This window comes from Diadema antillarum, unplaced genomic scaffold, assembly GCF_040938485.1.
Source record: "Diadema antillarum isolate AM-2024a unplaced genomic scaffold, OU_Dant_1.0 scf00000007, whole genome shotgun sequence".
Lineage (NCBI taxonomy): Eukaryota > Metazoa > Echinodermata > Echinoidea > Diadematoida > Diadematidae > Diadema > Diadema antillarum.
The window spans coordinates 785,993-810,451 of NW_027270896.1; the positions used below are offsets into that span (position 1 = coordinate 785,993).

General features: G+C 38.8%; 1 protein-coding gene across 1 annotated transcript in view; it reads right to left on the reverse strand.

The window, feature by feature from the left end:
- LOC139716393 (5'-3' exoribonuclease 2-like) overlaps window positions 1-24,459 on the reverse strand; it is a 114,605-nt gene that overhangs the window by 43,262 nt on the left and 46,884 nt on the right. Inside the window, exons 26-29 of the mRNA XM_071627946.1 lie at window positions 23,003-23,059; window positions 22,087-22,155; window positions 20,900-21,088; window positions 12,923-13,047 (exon numbers count right to left, since the gene is read on the reverse strand). Coding sequence (XP_071484047.1) covers window positions 12,923-13,047; window positions 20,900-21,088; window positions 22,087-22,155; window positions 23,003-23,059 — 440 coding nt within the window. The remainder of the gene's footprint in view (window positions 1-12,922; window positions 13,048-20,899; window positions 21,089-22,086; window positions 22,156-23,002; window positions 23,060-24,459) is intronic.

A 24,459-nucleotide genomic window follows, 5' to 3' on the forward strand; every position in this document is an offset into this window, starting at 1 on the left:
TCATTGCTGGGGTTATATGGTACACACTCCGTCATTCAGGTGACCCATTCCCCGAGATAAATTGCTCTGGACACGATATTTATCACGACTCGTTTGTCATGTGAGACTACCTTGTCCGGCATTCCCCGCACAAAATACGAGAGCAGCAGCAAATGATTAATCAGTAAAGCGTGGAAGCTGTTGGAGGTATCAATATCGGTCATATTATTGCCTACAATTGGGGGCCGAAACCAAATCCACCTTCACTGCCTCTCAATAGCACCAGTTTTACAACAAAGGCTTGCGTGCCAGCACAATGACATATTTGGATGACTACTGGTCACGGTAATATGCAAAGCTACCATCATTCATCCATTTAAAATGATAAGAATACAAATACATATTTCAGATGACATTAAATCTAGGCCTCAGATTAGGCACACATGACAATTATACACAGTGACAAATAACTGATTCATTTATTAGTTTCATTTTAGCCACTGATTTTGCACCGTTTTATCAATGTCATCAGCTGGAGCTAAGAGATCACATCCATACTCAAGGGGGTATAAATAGGTCAATAAAATTTCCCTGTTTAGAGAGTTGGATGCGGCAAAACTGGAACAAGCAATCAACAAAGGAAAAAAGTTGCTTCTCCTCCACCAAAGTTTAACAACAAAAGAGTTTTTTTTTGAGAAACCCATTCCACACACATGCCTTTCATTGTTGCTTGCACCTGTAACATCACTTAGCCAAGACAATTTCATTTAATACTGTACGAGCTGAAATTTTCGCGGTGGTGTTATTTTCGCGAATTTCACGAATCGCTTTTGAACCGCGAAAATAACGAACGCCCAAATAACTAAGTTCAGTTAGAGCCTCGCAACTGCAAAATTAACAACACGCTAAAATATTCTGCAAGTAGCAATTTGCGAAAATATGTGTACGCGAAAATTTCAGCTCGTACAGTACTGCGCGATGATGTCAGCCATATTACATGTAAGTTATAGTTTCTATACAAACACACACACATTCTGCTTGTTTTTGTTTTTTTTAATGCGATTAGAAATGAAATACTAATATGGTTGTGTTCAGGTTGAACCTAAAGTTGTAAATGAGAATAGATTTCATGAGAGAGAAATATCCTCAGAGATGCAGTGGAAAGTTTAATTGTGAAATCACATGGAAAAGAGACTCTACCTTCCTGTGGAAGTTACTGCTTGAAAATACAGGGGAAAACGCACACAAAACAACACCAAATAAACTTCAAAGATGTTGCCTCTGATGAAATACTTGTAACTCAATTAAGAACAAAGTCATTCAGAGGATGAATATTGGAATGAGGCTTGGCAATAGTAATACATGCATTAAAATTTTAAAGGTTTTAGAAGCAACTAAACATCCAATTTAAATTCAAAGAAAAACAAACTTGGAATTTGCACCTACCAGGGTACTTCTCTTTCTCTAAATAGCACTGTCAATTCGAAAACCGCATACCCCAAAATACTGACATTCACCCTTATTCATTTTGCCTCCATTATATCAAATAAATAGGACTGAGTACCAGTGCTCAATTCATTCTAATGGGGGGTCAGGTGTGAAATTTCGATACAGAGAGATTAGTTGGCAACTGCTTTGTTCATTTCCAAGGATATCATGGCAAAGAGGGCTTACATTTCATACTTCCACAAAAAAAAGAGACAGAAAAAGAAAAAGAAGACAGTTCCAAGTACCAGGTTGAAGATGGGTGAAAGCTACTTTAAGGCCGCACGAGAGGATTGACTAATATTGCATTCAACCTTGAACAGATGCCTAGTACTCCTTCCATACATAACTGATGCACCCGAGATTCTAACCCACCGCTGGAGCCAATTCGGACATTTCTGTGAGTGACCCTGCAGTGAAAGTACAGCACCGATACTGAGAGGCTGGCTGGGTCGTTGCACTATCGACTGTTTTTTGCACATGCATGTCGGCATTCCAGCGCAGGGAGAAGTGGCGACTGAAGAGGCTCTTTGGGGTGATTGACAAGCTTCTTCCAATCTCTTGGGTAAACCTTCAACCCCCCTTGCAGTCCCTTACTGTCCCTCAAAGTAATCATCTGGTGTCTAGCTGACCAGTTAAACTCTGGGGAGGAAGGCATCTCTAACCCCCTCCTCCAATTCACACTGGACCTCGTGACTTGATTTGGAAGACCCCCCAAAAGGGGCAGGGGGGGGGTGGTAAAAAAAGGGATGAGGAAAGAAGGGGGGGGGGGGGTGGTGAGTAGGAATAAGGCCAAAAACTGATAGACTCAGCCTGTGGAAGCACTGTCTCGGGATACGATGCAGGGTCTGGCCCTGTGTTTGCGGACATCTTCACTGTAACAATTGAAACCAAGAAGGCCTCCGGTATGTCCAGAGCTTGGAACTGGACAATAGCCCTGGTACTCTCTCCTCTCCTCCATGTTTACACTCTCGGACAATGGCCGCCACAACGGCCATCCATCTCAAGAGCTCCCTTTTAATAACTGCCATTACTGTCTTCTCCTTTTTCACAATACCAGCCTCTGACTGGATCACGCATAAATTCCTTCAGACCAATGTACACACACATAACACAAGGGTGAATAGCTGCACAAGGAGATATAGGCCTGCTACTGGACAGGCTTAATCTGTGGAATAATAGGGAGGAGACAATCGCCAGAAAGACTGACAGCATCCACAACTAGCGTGTGTGTGTGTGTGTGTGTATGTGTGTGTGTGTGTGTAATTGTCCGGTAGAATACCAGGCTGCGCTTCAACTTGGTGGCAAAAACATCACTGTGTCCTCATTGAAATTGCCCCCTTCCCCCCCCCCCCCCCAAAAGAAAAAAAAAAAAGGAAGAAGGAGGTGACAAAAAAGAGCAAGCGTTCACTAATAGATGTCCGAGACACAGTTTAAATAAGCTGTAGACAGGAAGGTTTTACTTCGGCCCGCAGTAACAACACCAAAACAAACAGCAGAAGCTGGAGCTGTGTATCCATTGTAAATGTTATGCCTTACAGAACGTCACTCTCTTTTAAAGGAAGACAATTGAGTGAAAGATACAGCAGCATTCTCCACGAACCGGACACAACCTTCCCGACACAAAGACGATTCTAATTTCTGCTTTTTGTTTTTCACATGACTGGAGCCCCAATGTCTCCGCCTACCGATTCAACTTTGCTTTTTTCCTTCATAAGTAACAAGAAACAGCTTTCAGTGCAAGAAAAAACACTTTCATCTAATCCCATTTGAAAATCTTTCTGTGTGCTTCATTTTGCTAATGGCCTCCAAAACACAGGCTGCTTGCAGCTTGGGGGAGTCCAAAACTAACGCCAAAAAAAAAAAAAAAAAGCACACAAGACTGAAACAGTCTACAAAAGTGATTTCATACCGTGTTCGATTTGGCATGAAGAAACAGTGTGATATTGAATAAACAGAGTGGTCAGGATTTAGAGATATTTCAGGTGTGTCATTAAGTTCAAATCTTAGACCAATCAATGATTTGCAATATGTATGTGTTATTTTATCTGTAATTCTATTTGCTGATGACACCAGCCCCCCCCCCTTTTTTTTTTTTTAACCAGGAAAAGATGTTGCAATGATTGATTGACTTGTCAAAACTGAAATGGGAAAAGTGCAATCACGGTTTTTAGTGAATAAAATACAAATTAATTACACAAAGACAAATTAGATGATCTTTAGGTCTCGCAATATAAATATTGATGCAAATTAAATACATAAGTGTTACAATTAATGATATTGAAGTTGAATGAGTTAAAAGCATCAAATTTTTTGATGTAATCACTGATGAATGTTTAACTTTGAAAGACCATGCAATACTGTATTAATCAAATTACGTACAAAATATCAAGAACAATTGGTGCATTGAATAATCTGAAATATATATTACCATTGGAGATTTTAGTAAATATCTATAGTAGTATGACTTTATCACATTTATCATATTATAAAATTGTATGGAGCAATCGTGCAATCTATTTGTGCAGAGACTTTTTACACTTCAAAAATGGGCAATACGTACAAGAACTAGGTCATATTATTTGGCATATACCTCGTACTACAGAATTGTTTCAAAGCTTAACATATAAGACACACATGTATATATTGCATAAATAAATTTCAAATTGCTACATGTACTCTTTCACAAAGATTTACTGCCTGTATTCTTAAAGAACATTATTTTCTAATTATTATGTGACCATGTACAATGTATGAACCTAGAAATTATTTTTTTTAATGTTTCAATAACAAATGTTAATACTCCTTTTCAAAGACGCAATTTCTCAAAGACAGTGTTGACAGCATTGTTTTTGTTGTAGCTCTCTGTTTGTTTGGTTTTGTTTGTGTTTGTAACGATTGAAACAAGAGTAGGAAAAACAAAAGGATTAGCTCTGATAGGTCAATAGCTTTTGCTGATCCCCACATACATTTGCATGCTGCACTATCTTGTGTCAGATGATACAATGTCATCGAACCTGTTTCTATCTGCTGTATCTTGAATTGTATACTAAAAATCTAATTATGATTCCACCATGATACAAGTTGTAAGATATTTTGAATTCCTTTGAGATCTAAATAAATGATATACAGTACAATGTATGTTGTATTGTTGTTGTTATTGTACTCTTTAAAATATGTGAAACAAACTTGAACTTAATGTTTCCTCACAATCAAACACTGATAAGAAAGTCATGGAATTTTAAAGCTTGCTGCATTCATCAAATGCTGGTATAAGTCATCACCACATATTGTCCCAAGTTTGACATTCCCTTTAATACACAATTTTGAATATCAAACATACTGATTTGAGTTTTAAAATAGAACATTTAATAATGTGATTTAAAAAATCTCTATAACATTTGACATCAACACTAATGTCGTTTTGTGAAAATGTTGCAAAAGTGAGAAAAAAAATTAATAATCTACAAGTTCATGATTTTGAGATATATGACGTCTTGTTACCCCAGAAACAATAGGCAAACTAGAAATGCAAATTGGATGGTGGAATTTGCTCTTTGCCTCAAAGGTCTCCTCCTAACCTGGGCTCAAATCTTCATTGAATTTACTTATATTGGAATGAAATCTTTTGTGCTTTTTTATCATTCACATTCAATTGTAGTTGCGTGGTAGGACCCAGCTATGATGACTACTATGAGGCACAGTTTGTAGTTGCTATATCATTGGCCAAAAACATGATTTGTGTAATATCGCTGTAAACAAACCAGTGGGAAAGTTGTGCGAAGGGTTGTGCGAAGGCATCAATTAAACGGGGAATACGCAGGATCCCCAATATGTGTGGACCAAAGTACTAACTATTCAAACTAGCTTGTAAGCTTGAGTTTGGATTGTGATGTAATCTTCAAACTGCTTTACAAGTGGAAGTCAACATGAATTTGATACATTACCAACTGAAATCAACTGCAACTGTGGTAATCTTCATGCAATTCTTGTCTTTCAACTGTCAAAGAGCAAAATATCTAAAATGGCAACACAAAAATGTCATACAATGAATATTTGACATTTTTGACAGTTGAGATTCGGCATTAAGAAATGCATACGTCTGTGAATCTCAAGCACATGAACTCCTTATACATTTTCTTTAAACATTTTCATCTTTCAACTGTCAAAGGGCAAATCAAAACTTGTAACACTTGACTTAAAATGTCATACCATTCTGAACATTTGACATTTTCGACAGTTGAGATTCAGTACTGAAAAATGCATAACATGTCTGATGAATGTCAAGTACTGTACATAGTCTCCAGTGAAAGGGCACACAAATTCTTCATACATGGTGAGTGATGCCATACATTCTGGGTCCTGTTTCATAACGCTGTTTGTAAAATTAAGTCCCAGTCCCATAGACATGCTGGATCACCCCGGATCTGATCTGGGATGATATGGGGAGAGATCCGTGTTGACCTATTGGGCATCCATGGACATCCTAGAGGCCAACATGGCAACTTTTGGAGGTCAAAAAAAATCTGGCATCATCTGGGGACTGCCGTGTTGGCAGCGCAATCTGGGACGGTCCATGTGGCCGCCGTGTTGTTGCTGTGTCGGTCCGTGTAAGCGCCGTGTAGATGCCGTGCGGTTCCAGCCTTTTCCATGTAGCTGCCGCGTTGATACCATGTGTACAGCCTTCAACGTTCGTCGACGCTCCATTCAGGGCGAAACTATCCCGGAACTCCTCGGATCATTGCGTAGATCCTTGAGGATCCGTGCTTATATGTGACTAGGGCTTTACACAAGACGTTACGAATGACTTAGATATATGGCAAGCCAAGTGGGTTTCCTAATCACTGTTAATTTCAATAGCTGAAGTTGAAATTTGCAGATGATAATTTGCAGATGATAATGATTATCATCCTTACATGTTAACACACGATTTTATTTGAAAGTGTATTTTTGCTCCAATGTAGATGAAATATTGACATACAGTTGTACTTTGTTAAAATGTAAGGATAAAAATGGGCACACATATTGGCACTTCATATTCCAGTTGTACGTAAAGTCATGCATAACTTTACAATTTTATGAAACAGGGCCCAGGATGGAGGCATTGCTGCAACTGCTACTGACTTTTTCCACAAATGCTCCAGGTTCTGCCACTTTCACAGGACATCATTAAGACAGATTTGCTCGCCCCATAATCAAACGCTTGTTAGTTTCACATAGGTTTGTACCATGTGTGATACTGTAAATGTTGATATTTTCATGTGATTAATTTTTCACACTGAGTGGCTCAAAAACATATTCCTCGGTTGTTGAATTTGCGCTATGCAATTGTCAACCCATTCACAATATGCAGAGAAAATTGAGATGATATTTTTCAAGAAGATTATTGAGAAGATATACTGTATGAGCTGAAATTTTCGCACTGGTTTTATTTTTGCGAATTTTGCGAATCGCCTTTGAACCGCAAAAATAACAACAGACGAAAACAAAAACGTGCGAAAACAAGGCAGGGAAATGAAAATCAAGCCATGCCATGTGCTGCAGGATCGCACCAAAATTATAGTGCCGTACAGTACACTAGTAGTACTCGTAGCTAGCTATGTACGTAGGTCTAGCACACAGCTATCATGAGCTGAGCCATATGGCCATGACGTAGCTAGCATTAATAAGTACAGTACTTCAAATGCGGAACACATTTGTACACACTGTGGAATCAGGGAGTTAACACACTGAAGTACTGTCACTTACTCGTTCAAATTCATTTCTTCACTCGGCCGTATTAATAAGTTGCAAAATACAGTAGGAGGATTGACCAAGCTACATGTATGTACACAAAGCCTGTTTTATAAACATTATAAGCACGTATAAATTTTCATCGGGCATGTTATTTTAATGTCCACTTGCAAACATGTAATGAACTAGTATCCCGTCCTGCGCTGCGCCTAGCTAGCCTTCAACTTGTTGACTGTGCACGCACGTCGCACAGTACAGCTAGCTATAGCTGTTTAAAGTGCGTTCAGTCTACTCTTGCAGCTGCATTCTTGGTGTTCACCTGTTGATGTCCCGGCACGAATTTCGAAAGTCCTTGTAAAATATTTCTTGTTGATATTTGTTTTACTTTCAAATTGAGAAAGTACTAGTACTTACACGTGTAAGGTACTTTTAGTTTAGACAACTATAGTTTTTTCGTGAGAGTTCAAGTAAGTTCAGTTAGAAACCTCGCAACCGCGAAATTAACAGCACGTGAAAATGTCCTCAAAGTAGCAATTCGCGAAAATTTCAGCTCAAATAGTATCTTGCTAGCTAGAAGTAGCACGAAATACGCAAAATTAATGTACCGTGAAAGTTTCTGCATATACAGTAAACATAGTTCAGTTTCATGAGAGCACATATCTGACCTCGGAAAGCTGATATGCCGACATGAGATGCCATACAAGGGAATCCATACATTTCGCAGGGGGAAAAAAATGCAACATAGGATTACCACAAGAATGACAGAGATTACTGAGAGTTATGATAGTGATTCTCACTAAGTATGATCAACGCTCCCTTTACCAGGGAAGCTGCCATGGCAACAGCTCGGTAGACACAAGATATGCATTCCTTAAATGTAAACATCTAGGTCCTTACAAAGGCCAAAAGCTTGTTAACGCACAAGTGCAGGTAACTCCACGAGAGTTGGTGTTTAAAAATTGCAGTTACTATGGCAATGCCCTTCATGCATCTGACGAACATAAAAAATTGGTTTTGCGCATCTGCATCTTCACGCCATGATGCAAATAAAAACAACCCCCTCAACAACTATGAAAGTATTGCAACCCACAGGATTTTGCAGTGGAGAGACTTCTTTAAAACTTTTGTGCTGTGAGCAAGCCCAACTATATCTAAGTATAAACTAGAAATGTCGCTATGGCGACTGATGCCTCCACCATAATGCATGATTCTCCCAATAGGCGTATAGTACAATGTCTTCACAATGTGTGATCCATGACAGTTTCACATAACTGCAAAAATATTGAAATGACAGGTTTGTCAGAAATGTCTTGCACTGGGTTTGCTATAATTTTCAAAGAGTGCAGGTACACATATTTGGGGAATTGAGAATTTTTACTTGAATTCTGACAGACCTTTTTATTACTTTTATGCACTGATTAATTTCCAAGAAGGTATGAAGAAAGAGTGTAATGACGGTACAAAATAGATTTTTTTTTTTTTTTTTTTGGGGGGGGGCATTGAAACCTGGCCTTTGACCCTTAACCTTTGACCTTTGACCTTCTGGCTGGAAATTTCCCAAAGAATCTGTATTAGGTAATGCATGTATTAAGTTTTGGAACTAATAATGCAAGCATTGCATATACTAGTATATGAGGGAAATAGTAAAATCTTGAAAAGTTGACCTTGACCTTTGACCCCTGACTATTGACCCATGACCCCTAAATTCCCTAGATAATTCCTGCCAGTCAGTACATGCGTGTGCACCAAGTTCCACGAAGATACATTGAACCATTTGCGAGAAAAGTGATATTGCAACATTTTCACCTAACCTTTGACCTTTTGACCTTTGACCTTATGACATGAAACTCTCTCTGGAGAATCTTCACGCAGTAGTACATGTTCACACCAAGTTTCAAAAAATACCTTTGGGCATTGCATAAATATGGGGAAATTGCAACATTTGTAGCATTTGACCTTGACCTTTTGACCTTTGACCTCTTGCCAATGTCACTAAAATCTACTCAACTAATTGTCCCATCATACATCATCCTTGGACCAAGTTTGGTGAAAGCTGCTTCATCCAGTTTTGAGTTATCACGTAAACAGATAAATTTTAGGATTTGACCTTGATCTTTGACCTTTGACTTCTGTCCGATTTCACTGAAAAACTAATCAAGTAATTGTCCCATCATAAATCATCCTCCAACAAAGTTTGGTGAAATTTGCTCCATCCAGTCTTGAGTTATCGCGTAAACGGATACAATTTCACGATTTGACCTCGACCTTTGACCTTTGACCTTAGCCGATTTCACCCAAAATCTAATTGAATAATTGCCCTATCATACTTCATACTTGGACCAAGTTTGGTAAAATTCCAATAAATATTACTCAAGTTATCGCGCAAAACGAAAGCGGATGGACGGACGGACGGACGGACAACCCGAAAACATAATGCCTCCGGCACCACTTCGTGGCGGAGGCATAAAAACAAAACAAAACAAAACACCCACATTCTTATTTCTTCAACATCTTAAGGACTATTTGATATTTAATTGTATATCTTCAAGAGACATAGAGGGTCTACTGGGGATCTTGTAGGAGTAAAGCAGTGCAAGGCAGTTACACAATTACAAAAGCAGGCCACACTGCTACAAAGAGCTGTGTTACTGCAAATTTGGGGAGAAATGTTCAGCCAATAGCGACTAAGTGCAGTATTAAAAACACAATCTATTAGAAATCAAGATGACTCGGCATAGACTGATGAGCCTGTCTTTAGATTGGGGGCCTCTTGTTAACTGTGTGGTAGGTAATATGGTCAGCCCCCCACTTAAGACAGATCTTGCATTCACTCTGCTGTGTGGACTTACTGTCGATGAGTGTAAAACGACCTTTGATCTCTTCTTACCTACAAAACGCAGCAGTCGTATTCAAGCTGCAAAGTTTGAGCATGTGCAGATATGATTAACTTGCAGAATCATTTTGTAGGCAAGAAGATTTCAAAGGCTGTTTTAGCTGAAAAAGCATGCAAAGTGGTGTGTAAGGGGAATAAATCATGGAATTGGTGAGTTTAACTCATTCCTTGAGTATATAAACATGAGCATGCCAAATTTTGTGATCTCTTATAAGTAAAAAGGGGGAATTCTATCCTTGACTCCAACTTATCGAAAGTAAGTAAGTTTGAATCTCTCGTAGCACAGTGAATGCAAGATATCAGTCTGTGATGGGGGGGAAGCCCTATTACCTACCACCCTTCACACAGTTAACAAGATCAGAGGCCCCCCCCCCCCCCCAAAAAAAAAAAAAAAAAAAAAAAATAGAGGCAGATCTATCAGTCTAAACTCAACACTGTCGTGTTAATTCAATGCAGCATAGCTGTCGAAATCCAATAAAAAAACTGCAAAGCATTGTTTGGAGATTATAACAAACATTCTACGGCAGACTCCAGCTGCACGATAAATATGGTACCACGGGTCCACAATGCAAAACATACCACAGCAGAGCAAGTTCTAGCTGCACTAAATGCATACAACATAATTGATCTTACTTTCGCTACATGCTCGTAAATGAGATACAGAAATTACATGCGTTTGTGCATCTCTCCTTTTTCCACCCCCCCCCCTTTCTTTTTCTCTTCCTCAAGAACATAACAGACAAACTGACAGCACTGTACCATGCAACACTTGACGGCCAACTCACATCTTACGGAACTAAGATTACGACCCACTGTTCTATTTGATGGCCCATCAATATGTCACAGCTGAATTACAAGCGACCTCAACAGAAGCCGTGTTATGAGCAACCCAACTCCACACAAGTGGGCGGAAGCCCTTGTGGGTGCTATACACTCTCAAGTCAAGATCAATACAATGTGCTCTTATGTGTGGCACTAAATCCCACAAATACAGCAATATGAACACGTAAACTCTTATACCCAGGTCTAACACATCTTGAATCACTTCACTTAATATGTGCTTCATTACCTCCCCCTTGGTGGAGGTAATGTTTTCGTTACCGTTGGTTTGTTCGTTAGTTAGTTCGTTAGTTCGTTAGTTCGTTTGACCGTGTGCAAAATAACTCAAAAAGTGGTTAACGGATTAGGATGAAACTTGCAGGAAAGGTTTAGAATGACACAAGTAACAAACGATTAACTTTTGGTGGAAATCCGAGAAATTTTGGAGAATCTATGAAGGATTTTTGATATTTTGGTAGGTAGGGTCAATGAACTTGGGAGTTCAGGCGGCGCGTATTTGAGGTTTGCATGCGCGCACTAAAGTGCGTGCTCTAGTTTCTGCTAGGGCGAGGCGCCCGGTGCAGCTGAGGGTTTATGACGAAACAAAGGCTTCTATATTGGGAAATCGGGCGACTTTCAGCACACAATGCTATAAGTACGTATGGGTGGAAATCACTGATATCTCTAAGGAAGAACAAGATCAGTGGTGGAAATGAGCTGCATGCTTGGCAGAGGTCTGCGCTCTCAAAGTGCATTTCTAGTTCTTACTACATTTTTGTACGAGCACAAGAAAAAGTGTAGAAACGAAATAATAAGAAATGTCCCTAACTTCAACTTTAAGAGCACTAAAAAACATTTTTGCCATAAGCACTATACAAATTTTCAATATCATTACTATTATTATTATTATTATTATTTATTATTATTATTATCATCATTATTATTATGACGACTATCATTATCATTACTATCATCATCATCAACATCATCATCATCATTAGCAAAGGAAACCAAAGCCCAAATATAAATGTGGATTGAGTGAAAGCAGCAATATTAGTAGAACGCATCAGTGGAGAAAAAAAAACCCAACCGATTCAAAAGTCATGAATTTATAACTTTCTGTGCCGTCGTCACTGGAAAAGAAGACTACTACACTTCATGATGTCATTTTGGACAACAAAAGAAAGAAAATACGAGAATTCCACAGAATTTATTTTTTCATGAAAGTACACATTCCTTCGACTTGTTACTGACCTATGTCATGGGCAATATCACTTCTCCTGCTTTCTGAAAGAGGTAAGTCCAGTGGTCTTTGATTATGCTAGAAAAGTGAATGTTCTTTATATTTTCTTTATATTGTCTAAAATCACACCATGAAGTGTAGTAGTCTCCTTAACCAGTGATGATGGCAATGACACTTCAAAAATTCATAACTTTTGAATCGCTTGTCAACTCAAAACTATTACTGATGTGTTCTACTAATACTGCTTCTTTCATTTATATTTTGGCTTCAGTTTCCTTAAAAGCAATTTCTAACATTTATGCTTGATGGATAATCCATTGATAACATATCAGTGCAGAGTACCATGTACTTTCAATATATAAGCTGAAATGCTTACAGTACATCATTTCAGGGTGGAGAGCATGTCACATCATATGAATCGCAGTCATACCAAAAAATCCGCCATGGCACATTAAACATTTCCAACTTAGGGTCACTCGCAACTGCTTCAATTCTTATCATGGAATGACAGTAGCCATTTGACAATAAAAAAAAATGCCTACAGGCAGTTACCACTTGCTTAGTAAGGTCAACTCGATGACCTGTGAAGCAAGGGCAAAACAAGACGAATGGTTTTAAGAAAAGATTCTTAAAGTCATTCAACAGAGGGCGGCCACCGGAAATAAATATATCCTGGATTTTTCTCCCTGGAGTTATCAGTGATATTTTTTGCATGCGTGATGTTAGCGGATCTTACTTTTGGGGTTGGTCAACCAAAGAGCTGCTCTTACCTCCTCCGCCGTATGATGACCCCTGATGCTGGTTGTATCCCCCGTAGCTGCCTTGACCCTGGCGGGAGGGGGCGGAACCGAGGATGGAGCCACCTCTTCCTCCATCGTAGTTGGAGCCGTGATGCCTGCCGGAGGAGGAGGTGGGAGATGAGGTGAAAATAGAGTGCAATGTAGACAAAGACAAGAGTTCCAAGGAGGCAGATATTTCTCTTGAGCTGAACAATAATTGCCACCGACTGCCTTACAATAGCCAAGATGGGCTTTGATGTACACTGCATTAACTCTCACATGGATTCCTGGTTAACTTTTCACTAACAAACCAATACTGCTATAAAATCTGAGTAGGTCTACTGTGTTTATGTGCACATATGCAAAACATTTACCATACACAGCTACAAAGAGATTTACAATTCTTCATCGCATGAACATAAAAGATACTCCTGACATTATTTCATTCTCTTTTGCCACTGAAATACCAATCAAAAGGTGTCATACTATGACCGTCCCAGTAGATGCAACAATCTAAATGGACAGAGGGTATCCTGGTACTACTAGCATTTGAAGAGAAAGGGGGCTTAAAAATCCTGCAACCTATATCTGTAAATGAGGAGTATGCAACACATTTCTTGTGAGGTGTTCAGTAATTATTTTATTTCATGTTTGCCCTGCATTCATCATGGTCAAATACACACAAACACAGACACAGACAGACAGACACACACACACACACACACACACACATGTTCATCAATTCTTCAAAAACACGGAAGGTTGCAGTTAGGAAGGAGTAAAGGAAGCTGACATTTCACATATTTAATGCTCCTGCATTCAATGATGTCTTACAGCACAATGATTGTTTAAACTCCATTCTCAAAACTAAAATATCTTTTTATGGGCAATCAAGATGTAGTCCAAGCAAAGTGCATAATGCGAGGTCTTGTAACTGCTTCAGGATGTGATATAACTGGTTGAAGAGGAACAAGGCTTTCATCTGTCAACACTTCAACATGAAGTAGAGAGTACATCCTGGCGGTGATATGATATCATAAAAAATGCTCCTCTGATCGATGACATCGCTTCATTTCAATCGGAGATCATCCACTTCTTCAGAAAAGAACAGAAATCATAGGAGACACTTTACAAATCTACTGGATCAAAAATTAAAGAAATATTTCCTGAAATACACAGAGTTTCTGGAATAACAGCCATGGCGACATTACTGGATCAAACGCATGACACACAAACGCAAGACATGATTTGCTAAGAAACAACACAATGTGAGGGTACCCCTGCACTTTCTGTAAAAAAAAAAAAAAAAAATGATGGCAATGCCACAGTGTTGGCAGTTCACGTATTACAAAGGTCTCTCGAATGCTAATACCAGGTACCTCTCCACAGGTAATAGAATGAGAAGTGCCTATCAAAAACAAAATTCCTGAAGGGTCTCAAACATTGGCTGACGTTCAGATATTTACACAGAAATAGACAGATATACATAATACATAATTATGCATAATTTTCACTGGTGTAATGACAATAAGTGTTTCATGCCGTCAACTGTAAGGCTACTGGTTTGAAACCAAATGAAGAGATATATGATATTCGTCACATGGAGAAAGTAATATTATCCGTTTTCAGGAAGAAAAGATCAACAATTTTCCACCTTAGAAAAGATACACAATGCATACATGTTACATGAGGCATTATTTCTTACAGAAGGCAATATTTCACAAAAACAAAGAGAGAAAAATTATGCTGCGTATACAGTAAGGGCCCCTGAACATTAAATGCGCAAAAATTCAAGCACGTGAAGAGGGGAAAACAAGGTACATCCAGTTATCTACATCAGTTCCTCAGCAGCATAAAAAGGAATGAGAATGAAATTGATTGCATGATAAAGGAAAACAATGCGGATTCCACTCCTACAAGAGAAAAAGGTAAGTGAACCTGCAAGAGGAAGAAACAACATGATCATAGATTTGAGAGAGTGAGAATAAACTTGAATAAGCTGTTGAGGAATCATAGTCATAGAATCCAGAAGCTGACAGAGTGTGTAGACGTGACAAAATACATCATGCTCTTTGGTATTTCTGGTCTTTTTAAGAGGGATTTATGGCTCCTCTTGAAAAGACAGTGTGATGAACATGCAAATGAACAAACACACAGGCATACACTTCAACAAAAATTCTGGCACATTAAAAGCACAGCATGGCTTGGCAAGTGACATGTGATTTTAATCCAGCCACACAACAAAATAATATTGTATGCTTCCCTCCCCAACAGACACTACCCATATTAGCCTTGCAAACTCACCTACATACCCCATAAACGGATTTATCACCATGGAAACACCACATCATATGTTCCGTAAGGTTCCATGACATTTGCTCCTGCCACAATATTGCGCCCTCGAAATATCTGCACACAAAGCCAAACATAGAAATCTTCCCACAAATACAACCTTAACCCTAATCCTACTCCTTACATCAAACTAAACCTGAAAACCCATCTCAGCCCTCACCCTAAGTCCTTGGAGAAAATAAGCCTGAAGCAATTGTCGCGGGAGCAAATGTTGCGTCACCATTCCAGTTTGCTCACGTTTTGCCAATGTCACTTCTTTCTCTTCCACCAAAATTCCCCACCATAACTAAAATGCAACCATGCATGAAACCTCACAAATGCAACAAGACGACAATTTTTACATTGATAACTTTATGAAACATAAACTTCAAAATTGCGGGCACACTCAATACAAACTATCCACTATATAGTATATTTAGAGATAGCTTGTTTAGAACACTGCAAAATTTCTATACAGTGGGTTTTAATTGTCATGAATAGAATTACAGAGTGATACCAGTCCTATTTGTAATGAAAAGAATCAACAAGGAATCTCGTTTTTTGAGACATCAAGAGGCTGCATAAATTGTTGTGTTCCACCTCCCTCCTCTCATACCCTCTGGAAATTCCATCAATCTGCATTGGCAGAGGGCATCTCCTCCAAGTCTGCTACTTGATCCCATCCCACTTTCACATCAGAAAATTAATCTTCTGCGCAATCTCAAGCAGTCCTTGATGTTGTCATGTAATTAGTCTCCCATGATTCTTACTATCTCCATGTACATTATTTTCTATGGTTTCTTCCTTCTTTTTTTATTTCTTTCAGCAACTCCCTTTCAGCAATCTTTCAAGAAAGGTTCCATGACTTCAGCAATCTTTCAAGAAAAGTTCCATGACTTATTCCTGTACAGATGCACTTACGTATTCTTTGAGTCTCTTGGCAACATTCACATGCAATACTAAGCATGATGTCTTGCAGTCACTGAGACATAAATTTTGTTTCTATAACACACACTGTGTATACTGAAGCCCTACATTATGTGACCTTTAGAGGCAAGGCTTTGACTTTTCTAACCTTTCCCTCAAACTATCTGACACTATCTACCTTGACTGCTCTGCCATGGCTTGGACGCCATAAGGTGGTAGGGAACTGTAGGGGGGCGCTGTATGCCCTACTGAATTCCCCCACACGCCCTGGTCGTGGGGAAACCCTGCATAAGGAAAGGGCACTGGGCACCCTCCCGCAGCGGGGGCGGAATGCATGTCTGGGTGGTTCAAACAATCACCGCCCCACTTGGCTGGGGCGCAGTTCAGTTGGTTCTTCCACTGATTGAAGAGGTGGTTGGCACCAGAGTGATCCGCAACATCTCTGTCTCTAAGTGGGGAAAATGCAATGCATGGTTATACAGGCACCACACTCATCTACAAATCATCTCCAGCATGTCAAGTATTACCTTCCTTAATTCTATTCCACATGCTAAGAAATGACATAGTATATTACAAAATTTGCAATCATTTAAGTTTGTTTTCATGCTCTCATCATTTTTTCTTTTCACTGAACCAGATTTCCTCATAAAAAGTGGAAACTTCATGGTTAATAATTATAGTAAATTTCCCCTTATTTTGCTGAAATATGTGTTACCTATTTAGTGACATTCTAAGCAATATCCCTCGGATACATACATAAAGCAGAAGCAGCATTTGAAAATAGATACTGGGTACGCTGACAAAACGATGAATCCTTTCATATTAATGAGCTAAAGAAGACCTCCCTTGTAACAGTCGTACAAACATCATCATGCTCAACTCAGCCGTTGGCAGCGCTTTATGCAAAAGTCATAGCTTGTAAGATCTGCTAACAATCCTTTACTTTCATAATATTGTGATGCAAGAGTCATGTTTTGTAAGTTTTGTTTTTACTCTTGACTAACTAGGCTTCAACAGGACATGGTCAGCACAGTTCAGAATTGAATTACATATGAAGCAAGGCAGAGGAATCAGAGACAAAATGCACAGGAGACATCACGAATCTGGATAAACCTGCAACACCTGAAAACAAATCAACATCACAGGAACAAAAACATAGATAAAGGAAAACGCAAGAAAAGAAAACAACGCAAATGTATAAGCAGTTAGAATAACATGCAGACAAATGACTCCTGAAGGCAGACTCCTTGAAATGTGATGTTACCACAAAGATACACCTCTAATCAACGCCGCACAAAAGCAATGTACAATTACGGTCATGGTAACCTAGCAACAAACAAACAAAAACAAACAAAATAACATGTTAGCAACATGTGGAATTTACCTCATTTGAAAGAACAACAAAAACACATGGAGGTTAATGGATTGAGAAACTTTTCAAAACAAAATACCTGCAGGAAACAAGTTAAGACAAATGTACAAGAATTTCCTTTTTTCAGTCACTTCACATGTACATGTGTGACTACGTAGGTGTGTGTGTGTGTGTGTGTGTGTGTGTGTGTGAGTGTGTGGGGGAGAGGTGGTTGGAATTGAGCTTTGGGTCACCATGGAACTGAGGACACAGCACAAAGAATGTTCCTAGAAGGGAGAGTCCCCTGAAGGCTTCGCACAGGCTGCCAACATTTACGCATCAAAACTAGGGCTGCTCTGAGAGCCATCAGTGCGTCACAAGTGACCCTCAATCAGGAATGTAGTTATAGTCTCTCACCATGACATAAAGATATAGAAGTAGGTTTTCAGAAAGGTGGCTTCCTTATCGATTCCAAGACATTTGCTCCTGTGACAACTGTTCCTGCGACAATTGCTCTGGTCTTATTTTCTCCAAGGACTTAGGGTTAGGATTAGGGTTGTGATATGATTTGAGGTTTCGTTTGAAGTGAGGATTAGGAATTAGAGTTAGAGTTATGCTTGAGAGTAGAGTTTATATGTAGCTCAGCCTGTAGATATTCCAAGGGAGCTATTATCGAAAAGGAAGCCCCCTGCACAACTAGGGATGCTTGGTGACTCTGCAACACAAAAACAGGTCTCCTGTGTTCCCCCCACGCAATTTGTACCTCAGACAGTGAGAATACTGTACATGCCGAATATTTCATGAGGTTTTCAATTTTTGCAAATTCGGGGAGTCAGATACTATTCGCGGAGTCAGATACTATTCGCGCATTTAAAAACACACAAAGCTATTAACTCTGATCCCGATATGATTGTGACAAACACACCGCATTTCTCCATTCAGTACTGTACTGCATGATCGCAAATTCAACCACTTGCGAAATCGTCGGGGAGTCCTGATTCGATTCGTGAAAAATATAGACTAGCTAAATATATGGCTGATAAATTAGAGGCACAGCATCCTCAAGAATGATGTCTTGTATGAAGCTCTGCATGTATGAGTGTGTGTGTGTGTGGGGTGTGGGGGGTGGTGGTGTATTCCTTCTATCAATCTTACCTTCAGCTGAGCACAACCTGCAAAAACAAGCCTGACTCGGCGCTAATAACTTAACATTTGCATGCATCCTACAATGGGCCATAATGATCTTGACTGATTAGAGATCCCAAAGTCGTAGCAACCTGTGTTGTATGTCATCCTGACTTAATCCACTTATGCCATTCTGCCCCTTCTTCAAACTCTTGGCACATGATATGCAGACTGAAGCTCTCCCAAAGTCATAGAGCTCAATGAAGCCCATTACTAGGATGTTCTCCACAGAGCAGGGACATGCCTCTCCTGTTGCGGATACCCGCTGAATAGTCCTGTAGATTCGAGCTTAAATGCCTTAACCCTAACCAGGCTGGGCTTTTATGGTTGTTCTGTGATCAGGGGAGGATTGAAACACTCCCACCCCCCACCCCCGAGATCTTGACCATCAATCATGCAATTGCCATGAAATTTGGCACAACTCGAAAAAAAAAATTGAAATTTTCATTTTTCATGTTTTATATCAATTAATAATGCTAATATATGCATGAAATTTTTCTTGCTCTAAATAGGGAAATAAAGCTCCTAGAATCCTAATTCTTGGTGTAAATATTCTTTGCAGCATTTCTAACAATATACCTGAAAAAAAATTTGGTATCAAAATCAACTTTTCAGATATTCTATTGTTTTATGAATTTTGTATATATTTTTTGTTTTTCAACCTTTTGTTTTTGTCATTTTTTTCACAATTCATAACAGAACCTTTTTCAAGCTTAATCATGTTAAAATGAATTGATTTCAGCCAATGAAAGTGAAAATAATCATATCTTTTTGAATAAGGTGAGAAAACTCAATTTGTATTGACTTTGTACACAAAATCATACTTTTGAGCCATTTTCAGTCTGACAAGCATGTATAAAAGGTTGTGCAGCATCGTAACAGTATGCCCAATTTTCGCGAAAATGGTGTCAAAAGATGTGCAGCACTTGAAAGTAAAAATTCAGTGCGTGCCAAAAAATTTCACACAGTGGAATGGTCGTGGAAAATGTCGAGAGGGGCTGATTCAAACCCCCCCAGCCGTTTTAGGGTTAAGAGCATCTGTCCTCTTGATATCATCACTGGTCCTTGCTATGTCCTTTGGCAATGAGTTAATAGGTGGACTCCATTTCACCAGTACTTCCTCAACCACCATCAGGACCACTATCATCATCACTATCATCATTTGAACAATGCACAGAGCATGTATAGTTTCACGTGTTGCTAACAGCATCTTGCTTTCCTTGCAGTAATCACAGTTGGATCCCTTCACAAGCTGGCACTTTGATGACCTACCATCTTTCTTCTTGTTCTATTTGTTGTTTTTATGCATATATGCATACCACCATTCAAATCTGAAACTCATTACAAGTTAAACAACTTTAATGTACTTCAATTATTACACATTAAATGATAAAAATGGAAGTTCTTGCAACAGTTGTACAATATATGAACTTGCCACTAGCAAAACACACATAAAAAGCTGATGTTAGTACTGATATTTTCATGTTGTCTCTTAATCTCAACTCACATTCAATTAAAACACAAGCAATAACTAAGGTGAGGACCAAAAATGCAATAAAAAAATTTCAATTATCAAACAAGCATTTCTAGACTTTCAGCTGCCAGAAAATCAAGCAACGTAGAATCAACAATTTGTGGTGTTATTTCCAGTCCATGGATACTTGAACAGACAGTTGGAAGATGGCACAAAATTGTAGTTAACCTTGATGGTTGAACAATGGGGTTATCATAAAGCAATGAAATCACTTTAAAGCAAAAAGAAAAAAGTGTGAAATATTCACAAGCAGCATATGACAAAACTCTCACTAACAGGCAAGCAAAATCTCACACAATGTTTTGGAACTAAAGTCAACTTTTAAGTGGTTGATGCTTTCCACCAATACACAAATCAATTTGAGATATAAAATTGGTTATCAAAATCTCAAGATCTCAACGTGTTATCATTCACACATAAAGCGTCATCATGTTTTCAATCCACATAAATGAGAACGTGGTATTAGATTTAAGGGTTGAATCATGGCAAATGTTAATCAATGGAACAAAAGTCAGAAACATCCTGAAAAAACAGCAAACACAGCTGAAGGCATCTGTCAAACATGAGCAGGCATCGTGTAACATCTCATGAATCTTGCAATGAATCTACACAAAGGGGACACCTCTCATGTCGGACGTACCTGATCATTCTCTGAGCGGCACTGGTGTTCAGTCCGCCGCGATAACCGCTGTCCCTCTGGAAGCCGAGCTGAGGGCGATAGCCATCTCCTCTGTTCCAGCCGCCCCGCCCTCCCCGTCCCCTGCCACGCCCTCCCGGGTAGCCATTGGCATTCATGAAATCCTCTGGCCTCAGCACCTTGTCTGGCACCCTGTGGATGATGATGATGATGATGATAGAGAAGACGATGATTGTAGAATGATGATTAACAACAACAACCACCACCACAGCAGCAGCAACAGCAATGACAATAACAACAACGACAACGACGGCGATGACATCAACAACATCTACGACAACAGCAACAACACCAACAACAACTACACTACTACTACTACTACTACTACTACTACTACTACTACTACTATTATTTACATTATTATCCTAGTAGTAGTAGTAGTAGTAGTAGTATTTGTATTATTATTATTATTATTATTATTATCATTATCATCATTATCATCATTATTATTGGAAAGAAAAGAGGATGAACAGCAAGAACAAGAAGAGAAAAATACAATAAGCAGGGAATGGAGATGAGTCTCGCAAATGTTCTTGCAATTTCAATAAATGCAATTTAGGCAGAAGAATCAACTTGAGAACCTGGTTATACCTTAAATTTCGATTTGTGGTAATTAAGTAGTGAGCCTACTCATTCCTTTCTCTCACTTGATGAATGCTCTGTAATGGAATAGTTCTAAGAACTTAATCTTTTTTGCACTGTCTTTTTACCAGTTTTCATTTGCCATAACACTGATGTAATCTCATGGGAATATTCAGGACTGCAATTTTGGTTAGCCAAATTCGACTTTGTCTTTGATAACCCAATCTTATTCTCGTCACATGATTCAATGTGCCTCTCAACACATCAAAAGGATTGTGAGGATTCAGAATTAATATGCCTCAAGGCCTGAAGTTTCCTCAAGGACATTTGATTAATTCAGCTCTAAGCCTGGCTCAAGTGTTCACCAAACCACACTGGAAAAACTAATTCTCCAATTAGTTCTCCTCAACAGCATGACAGCATATCAAATCTTCTTACACTATTTCAATTTACAATGTTCAGCAGAGTTGCAAGGTCCGAATGAAACTATCCCTATACTCTTAGAAGCAGTCTACAGGCTTTAACGAACAAAGAGGTAATATACGAACTTGGCATTGGGCAACCGCTTGGCCTCAAACAGAAATCCATCAGGGTAGGTAGGATCCCGGAATGTCACACTGCAGTGATGAACAAGACAAATACACACAATATTATCAGCAAAATTGTTTCTCCTGCTCTGGAGAACAGCGGAGGATCACAACAATTTTTCAAACCATTTTAACATTATTTCATGGATCATAATAGGTGGCATGTTTGAAAGATACAAATATGATCTTCTTTTTATTCTCAATCACACACTCTCTCTCTCTTCCTCATCTATCTATCTATCTATCTATCTATCTATCTATCTATCTATTTATCTATCTACTTACCTACCTATCTACCTACCTACCTACCTACCTACCTTCACAGCATCTATGTACATACAAGGAGAGACGGATATATCCATCCAATTTACTTTGTACCCCCTGCTTATAAGATTTGCAATTCAGTTGTTATAACATCAACTGATCATAATGACTGCTCCACTGCAGTGCATTTTGTTCTATCCCATAATACAGCAAATTTTACACTAGTATTCACTGAACTTAGATGTGTACATCAGTGGTATGTGTTGCATATGAATTTACTGCTCAGCATAGGTAACTGTTTGATGTCCGCAGGTGAACCACAACTCAATCATTTGACTCCTTGAGAATACTTTTTTTCCCATGCTTCATTACACACTCTGGTATTACCCAAAACTTACTGGTTTTTATGGTTTGGAAATTAAACAATAAAAAAATACATTTAGAAAAAAAAAAAACACCAGAGAATTTGCAATAATGGCTAAACAAATGACAGAATATGGTGGTTGGTAAGACATTAAGAATTGCAGCTGGAAAGACTGTAATTTGGAGAGCAAAACTTGAAATTGAAAATAATCTATCAAAAATCAGAATTCCTCTTAAAAACTGCTATTACCTGAGCACATTGCTGTCTGGGATGTCTTCAAGTACAGGAACTGGAGATTTATGCAACCTGGAAGGGAAAAGAAATTCACACTTCTGCTTAGAAGCTGAAAACCAGCAAATTGTCCCTCTTCTTCATATGTAGAGGACTACCACTTTTCCGTTTTCTTTAAATGATCACTTACAGATTTTTTATCCCAAAAATTTTCAGGAGTTAAAGGGATGGTATAGTATTGGTTGAGGTGAGGATTCAGCTTTTAGGTTTTTGCAAGATACTTAGAAACCACATTATGAAATGTTAAAGAGCATACAATTTTAAGAAGAATCCAAAGTTTATTTGGCAAAGATTAGTCTTCAAATGGCTGAGATATCCAAAAACAAAGTAAAACAACAAGATTCTAATACAAAGTGGGTCCCACCTTTTATTAGGCTCGCTCTATTTTGGTTATCTCAGTCATTTCAAAACCAACTTTGGTCAAATAAACATTGAATTCCTTGTAGAATTATTATGCTCTTTCATACTTCATAAGAGCTTTCTCATTATCTCCAAAAATCATCATCAATAAATGTTAGGAACCTGAAGCCCCATCTCAACCGAAACCTATAGAACTGAGAGAACAAATTGCAACTGGACATCAGCATGAGAGGTATAGTCAATTCCTTGTCAACAGATGACACATTGGTTCTCATTCAGATCTGAGAAGAACCAACACACTTCTTGGAATATGCTCCTTTCATTACTTCAGCCATACAGAGCATCCAACCCAGAACTGGGAAAGGCTTATGGGATTCATTCAAGAGTTCATTGTATATCTATTGTTGTGTGAAAATGATTTGCTTCAGAATGGTCTCATATTCAAGTAATGTGCAGTTTAATGCTTCCAGGTTAGCGTCCCTGGTCAGTGACGGAGCATTAATCTGCACATTACTTGAATATGAGACCGTTCTGAAGCAAATCATTTTCACACAACAATAGATGTACAATGAACTCTAAAATGAATCCCATAAGGATTGGAAAAATCATCTCCCAGCATTTCCACTGATTCCCACTGATCAGTTACTAGCCTTCCCCTTTAAGCCTCATTTAAAACTACACTAAAATCCCTTTCAAACACACACCATTAAACATACATTGGTTGCTATTAAAAAACAACTGCTCTCAACTCCACTGAAACCTTTCCCGTGTCTCAAGGAGACTTACAATTTTGTATGTCAATGAGGAAACGCCAGTTATCCACACTGACCAGGGAATTTCCCTCGGGTATCCCCTACTGCCATAATTCCCCATGAGCTTTGGGATTCTCTGCTTATATAACTACCATCTATGGCCTGACATTGGGAGTGGGGAGTCAACCGCCCCCCTTCCCCACAAAATCTTGTACGCATCAGAATATCTTAGGGCATCTCTATCACTATGCTTCTGTGCATCATTACTCTACAGGCATAATTCACCGTTAGCAAATGAAACAA